The sequence below is a fragment of the Musca vetustissima genome, unplaced genomic scaffold (assembly GCF_032173495.1).
Source record: "Musca vetustissima isolate MV318-11 ecotype Yass unplaced genomic scaffold, APGP_CSIRO_Mvet_v1 utg180887, whole genome shotgun sequence".
Classification (NCBI taxonomy): Eukaryota; Metazoa; Arthropoda; class Insecta; order Diptera; family Muscidae; genus Musca; species Musca vetustissima.
The window spans coordinates 30,625-37,098 of record NW_026881817.1 but is presented as its reverse complement, the minus strand read 5'-3'; the positions used below and the strand labels follow the sequence as shown (position 1 = coordinate 37,098).

The 6,474-nt window shown below is 39.1% G+C and overlaps 1 protein-coding gene across 1 annotated transcript; it reads right to left on the bottom strand.

Moving 5' to 3' along the window:
* Positions 1 to 560: 560 nt before the first annotated feature.
* LOC133327822 (uncharacterized) lies at positions 561 to 6,121 on the bottom strand. Its single transcript, XM_061536359.1, has 6 exons — positions 5,711 to 6,121; positions 3,543 to 3,935; positions 2,916 to 2,946; positions 2,653 to 2,760; positions 2,350 to 2,564; positions 561 to 2,285 (listed from the first exon to the last, which is right to left on the bottom strand). The coding sequence occupies exons 1-6, from the start codon at positions 6,119 to 6,121 to the stop codon at positions 561 to 563; spliced, it is 2,883 nt and encodes a 960-aa protein (XP_061392343.1).
* Positions 6,122 to 6,474: the final 353 nt, after the last annotated feature.

Here is a 6,474-nt window from a genome sequence, read left to right as displayed (position 1 = left end):
TTTGGGTAATTACCTCCAAACATTATCAGTTCTACCAGATCATATAACTGAAATCGGTCGGTAGTCGGTATCAGAATTCCCAAAACCCATTTATTCATCTTCAGATTTTATTTTTTAAACAAATTGGTAGACCCTCAGGCCCTCTTTAAAAAAAAATCGTTGTCACCCGGAGATAAGTCTTTTTCTATTTCCAATAGAAAAAATAAATAATAAATTGAAAGACCTTGTAATATAATTTGTCGGGATTCGACTTAGTGAGGTAAACACCGATTTTAAATTAAATGCTATATTTATTTTTTTATTGTTGGTTTTCAATATTTTTCTTAGATACTAAGCTAGGTTCTCAATGAACATTTAATTTCAATGGTTTTCCATACATTTTCTTAAAAAAATGTTTTTGTTTTTCGATTTTCAATTTATTTGAGGTTAGATTTAGGATTCAGAATGGTAAATGCACAAAATCATGGTTAATAGGACTTCTTCAATGGTTAATGGTTTTGTATTGTTCTCTTGGCAGTGTTGGTGGTATTGTAGTTAACTTCTCTCGATTTCGCTCTCTCTCATTTAGTTCTCCTTAGTACCGGTGATTCTCCCAAAGAAAATGCACGACCTCGCACCTGAAAACGTTCAGCCATCCAACGCTGACAACTTTCACAGGAACAGTTGGGATTTTTTGTTGGTCCTACATGATGACCCGGTTTACGGGCGGCCACCACCTTACCAAATTTACTGGCCTTGTCCAAATATTCGGAAGAATACCCGGGTGGAGGCAGACCTGTAGAGGCCTCACTCATGGCTGGACTTTGACGATAGGTTTGAAATAGATCTAAACGTCTTGCCGGTGTGGGAGTGGCAACGGGGAAAGTAGAGGCACTGGTTGTGGTAGGTGGAGCCTCACTGCCGCTACGTTGAAACGAGAGACCTGTGGCTTGGGGTTGTGGTGATGCATGACGACTCAGTTCGGTGGGTGTTAGAGCTGGTGTTGCGGTGGCACTTAGATTTTCACGTGTTTCACTTTTCCATCGCTGCAAACTCGGTTGATAATTCGGATAGAGTAGTGATCCTTCGATGGGTGCGGACATTGGTTGTTCGGGTGGTGGTAGGTGCAGTTCATTTTGTGGCCCAAAGAAATGTAAGAAACCGGGACGATTTTTGGTAAAATGTTGAGTTTGTTGAAATGCAGGCGATGTGGTACGTTGCTGTTGATGCATCGATGTAGGATAACTATAGAATTGATCGGTTTCCGATGTGAAATCCGATTCAGAGGGTAAGGTGTCATCACGTTGCAACCTTCTGTTATTGTTGTTATTATTTTCGGCAATTGTTTGTAAATGTGGATGCTGCTGATGAGGATGCATCTGGTGATGGGGCTGATGCAAAGCCATTGGATTATTTTGCGCCGATTCATCCTCCTTTGAATGACTTCTCGACCATAGGCGTTCCATTTGCCTTATCCTCAAACGATCCAAGGCATTTTCATATTCAAAACTTTCCGATTTCGTAAGAGAATAATCTTCATTATCTTCCCCGCCAGCGGCCACATCTTTCCAATGGGCATCTGTGACATCATGTCCCGCTAAAACACTGGACATGCTGCTGCAAGTATTGTCGAGTACCGTCGATCTGGTGGAACTGGGATAACCCAAGCTGGCCACATCTTCGGAAGACTGCCGTAAATATTTTTGCCTTAAATTGGCCAATTTAATGGCTCGCTGGTCACCAATATGTTTACGGAAGAGAATATGCTTCGATTCGTTGACCTCATCTGTGGTACTGGACTTGGTTATGCCATGGCCCAATTGTAAATCTCCTGAGATTATGGGACTTTGAGGTTCACTGGGTTTGCAGGAGGAGGAGTTCAATTCGGAAGAAGATTTTTGCTGCTGCTGTTGTTGATTAGCTCCTCCCAATCGTCTGGGTAGGGCTGCACCACTCATCCTCTGATGTCGCAAGCGCATTTGTTCATTGTCCAGTACCGTTTGAAAGGTGGAATTTGATTCCTGATCATGTCTCCGATTATCTTCGGATTCGGAGCTAGATTCCGCATCAGCATGATCTTCATCTTCCGAACCGGTACAGTAGACATCAATGTGTACGGTTCGAGGTTTTTTCTGGACATCCGCACCGGATTGTACGGTCTTGTTGGAGGCCATAAAGGCCGGCAGGGATCCCAGGGGTCCAAAGTTAGCACCCATAGACACATCTTCACCTTCGATAGAGGGTATTCGTGGCATGGAGGCCGATTTAAAAGCCTGTGGAGATTTGGGCGAGGATAAATACGAAGGCTAAAGAAACGAAGAGAGGGTGTTATTAGTTATCATATTTTTTTTATATTTTTTAGGTACCTACCATAAATGTGTTTCCCTCGTTTGCACCACTTGCATATCTGGGTGTTTGCAATAATGCCTCGGCGGTGGCTCTGCGATGATCATAGGATCTTCTCGAGTCCCGACGTTCCAATGGACTGTGTGATTGCTTGAAACGTTTGTGTTCGTATTCCTCGAAATATTTGGTTTCTGTGTCACTTGTCTGGCATACGGCATCCTTGAGGTTGAGAATTTTCCCTGTCTTAGAGACGGGTGTTTGGGGGCAAGAATCCTCGTCAAAGGACTGATTGAAAGGAGAATTTTTTATTAGAATTTTTTGTACTACCAAAAAAGGTGAACGAAGTGGAGGAGGAGGAAATGGTGGAAACACTTTTTTTGCTTGGCCTAATGTGCCTGTCCCATGTGAATGACCTATAAATGGCATCATCGGCAGCTACAAAAACAACAACAACAACTACATCATGACGATTGGCAGTGAGTATTTTGTGCACACGACAATTTTCCTCTCAGCGGCATCATCGTGATTCGCAAATATTTAAAAATAGCCAGCAAAGGCCGAAATTCGGACAACAAATAAACAAGACATACGGGTGTGAACACGTCCCGCTATTGTTTTAGACTAAGTGAGAATGGACATATGAATGTCGGAGTGTTATGGTGAATGATTTATTGGAACGTTATCATCACCCGAACCAACCAAACCCATTCACCAAACCCCCCAAAAGTGATGATCAAAAGTGTGAACAAATGAACAGCCAAACACCAGGCAAAATAAAAAAACTTGTTGTCTTTGCAACAAAAAACATGTCCATCTCGAACCGATAGGTCAGACCAGAACCACAAATTAGTTGAAACGGAATGATGGCGTTAATTTCCTTATTAACCAAAAGTGACAGAATTAATTGGCATTTCGTGTTGGAATATAGTTCAAGAAAAAATGTCACATAATTTATTTTAGAGAGAATATTAAATAGGCGGTGCGGAACAATAAGAAAGTGACTCACATTCATGGTGCGGTAGAACATCAAAAGAAATTTCTTAGATGGGGGAAAAAAATATTATTTAAGAACTCATGAATCAAATCCCGAAATGTGACAATTAAATGGCAATCAATTAGAGGACCAGAAAACAAATATATAAACATTCTCTTGACATTCGCCTAAGTGTTTCCTCCTCCCAACCCCTACAAATTAAAAAAAAAAAATAACAACCTACCTTTTCGGGTAAAACAGTATAACAAGCCGTTGTGTTGAAAACAAATGGATCTGGTTCTTCTTCTCGTACAAATTGCCTTCTTACATGTGATTGATCACCCACATCCATACCGGCGTCATCTTCTGCTGCAACTCCTCCCGCCTCACCATTACTTCCCGGTGGTGGTAAAAAATCTGCCACTGCCGATACAATAATATTGCAGGTACTACGACATCGAGTACCATAGTAGGGTTTCCCAGAGTCAGCCGATTTTCCATCTTTTTTCGTTTTGTTGTGATGTGAGGTATTTGAACCGCTGAATGCCGAATCTCCACCACCAAATCCCGTTGTCGATGATGTTGTCGAACGAAAACTTTCCTGTTTTTGAGGTATTTTTGAAGGTTTAGTTGATGGCTGAAAATTTTGCAATTGAGTCCTCAATAAAGCGGAACACATTCTGCTGCTATTGGTAGGAGGAAATTTTTTTCAGGAAAATAAATATGGGACAATTGCGAAGTGAATTTAAAAAATTTGACAGATAATATAAACATTCTTTCTATAACTGAGAAAATCCTAGAAATACCAGAAGGGATTTCCATTGGAAGGCCGCTTTGGCCCAAAGATATCTGGTGGAAATTTTTACAAAGACAATAATGGATTTTTCTATAGGAGATCTCAGGGTATTTCTAATGATTATTTTTAAAGGAAATATTACTATAAATCGGAAAGGACTTTTCAAATAAGATCTAAAGATCTAAATAAACTATATAGAGGAGACGTGAATACGTTTTCTATTTCAAATCTGATGGAAAAATCTATGTAAGGACTCTAGGGAGTATTTGTTAAATATCTGTAGGACTATCAAAGTAAGCTTTGCTACAGGCGACTACTTGGAGGTATTTTTAGAATGTCAGTAAGGCCTTCTATAGAATATATTAATGGAACCTTGTTAAGGAAGATCTGAAGAGATCATATATGCAAGGGATGGAAGATCGGGACGTTTTTCGAACATATGATATGAAAGGACATTCGGTGGATAGCCAGCTGAGTCTTTCAAGAACCGTTCAGATGATAGACTTTTCTACGGACAACCTCTAGGGGGTATTTCTAGAAGGTCTGTAGAGCCTTCTTATAAAATATATTAAAGGAACCTTGTTCTGAAGAGGTTTTATATGCAAGGGATGGAAGGTCGGGACGATTTTCGAACCTATGACATGAAAGGACATTCGGTGGATAGCCAAAAGAGTCTTTCAAGAACCGTTCACCCGATTCTTGCTTGAGATAAATTGGCAAGACTTTTTATTAAATATCTGTAGAAAATCTGTAAAGCCTCTTTCTGCAGATGGTCTTCAAATGTAGAATGTCTATAGGGATTTCCTATAGAATAGATTGACCTAAAAAAAAAGATTTCTATATATAGAATGGATGGAAGACCGGAACTAGGAACTAGGCCGTAAAAACTATTATACAAAAAAAAAAAAAAAAAAAAAAAGGGAATTTCTATGAAAGACCTGTATAGACTCTCTGTAGAGCCTTACAGTAGGTCTTCTATTCATATTCCTATGGAAAATCTGAAAAGTCTGTTTGGGAACTCTATAGAAAACCTATAGAACCTTAAATGACTTCATATGGAAGACCCGGGAAAAATATTACCATGGAAGATTTGCAAACGAATTTTCTAAAAGAGTATATCAAGGGGCGATCTGAAGCGGTTATATACATAAGACCTGAAGAGTATATATGACATATAAGCTTTATATAGAAGACGTGGACGAATTTTAAGAAACATGTCAAATATCTTTTCATAGGAATTCAAAACAGTATTGTCTTGAATGAACCTTCATAGAAGCCTACACCAAATGTCCAATAAATTCCATTTTCTTACTAAATGAAATTTTAGAGGCCCCCTTGCCACAAAAGCTGTTCAGGGTTTGAAAAGAAAAAAGTAGAAGGCCTGAAGTCTTAACACCGCAAGGTATTCCCTTTACAAATGTTTTGCATTGAAATACTCACAATTCTTCCTTTTAGAAAATCGAACAACTTATCTTGAACAGGCTTCTTATAGTAGATCAATATATATGTTTATATTTGTCTTGCTAAGAACCTAATATTTTTTATAATTAATCGCATTTTATAGGCCAATATTTTTTTCTCCAAAAAATGCCCCCTCAAAAGAAAACCCAACTTACCTTTGCCGGATCCTGATGTGAATAACCCGATGACCGTGATGAATTACGTTTAAAAATATTCGTATGCTTGACATCATCCTCTTCGGGTTGATGATGATGGTGTATCTCGGAACCATCCGCATCCAAAGTAGTCCATTTGTAGACAACTCGTACGGGATTAATAGGATCGTTGGTACTGAAATCTTTACGCACAGTTTCACCCGCTCGTGCAAAACGCAGTTGAGCTCTTACCGTCCATTCGGCAGTCAACTCGTGGGGCATAGGTGGTGGTTGTTGCACCCGTGTGCCTTGAGGTTGGGGATGATTTTGTCGAAAATCTTGATTTGTAATACCTGCACCAGCTTCCGTTTGTTTATCGGCATTATATTGGGATTTCGATGATGAAGGATTAGGTGGGGGTTTGTCATCCATATTAAGACGATTATTTTTTAGGATTCAATTTCGAAGGTAATTTTTTTGTATTTGTTTTGGGTGGAAGGGGTATCGGTTGAGGATTAGTGTTTGTTCTTTGCTTTGTAGTTGACCACCAACAGCGGCATTATTGCTTCACTTTCGCCAGTTATTTCTTTATCACCAACATTTATCAATTGCTTACATGTTTGTTTTCTTTTCTTTTGTTTCGTATTTATTTTCTTCACTACCCACACATTTTCTTTTGATTATCACACACTTTTAGTCAATCACCAGTTTTTTGGATGTTCGTATTTGTTTTTTTTTGTTTCTTAGAGCACTTGAATAATTAAAATTTTCATTTTTTTTTTCAA

Excerpts from the sequence above, each read along its gene's own strand:
- LOC133327822 (XM_061536359.1), bottom strand. The coding sequence starts at position 6,121 with ATGGATGACAAACCCCCACCTAATCCTTCATCATCGAAATCCCAATAT. Across the intron at positions 2,761-2,915 it reads AGCGGGACGTGTTCACACCC|CTGCCGATGATGCCATTTAT; the intron begins GTATGTCTTGTT and ends TTGTTTTTGTAG. Across the intron at positions 2,565-2,652 it reads CACTTCGTTCACCTTTTTTG|GGAAAATTCTCAACCTCAAG; the intron begins GTAGTACAAAAA and ends TCTCTAAGACAG.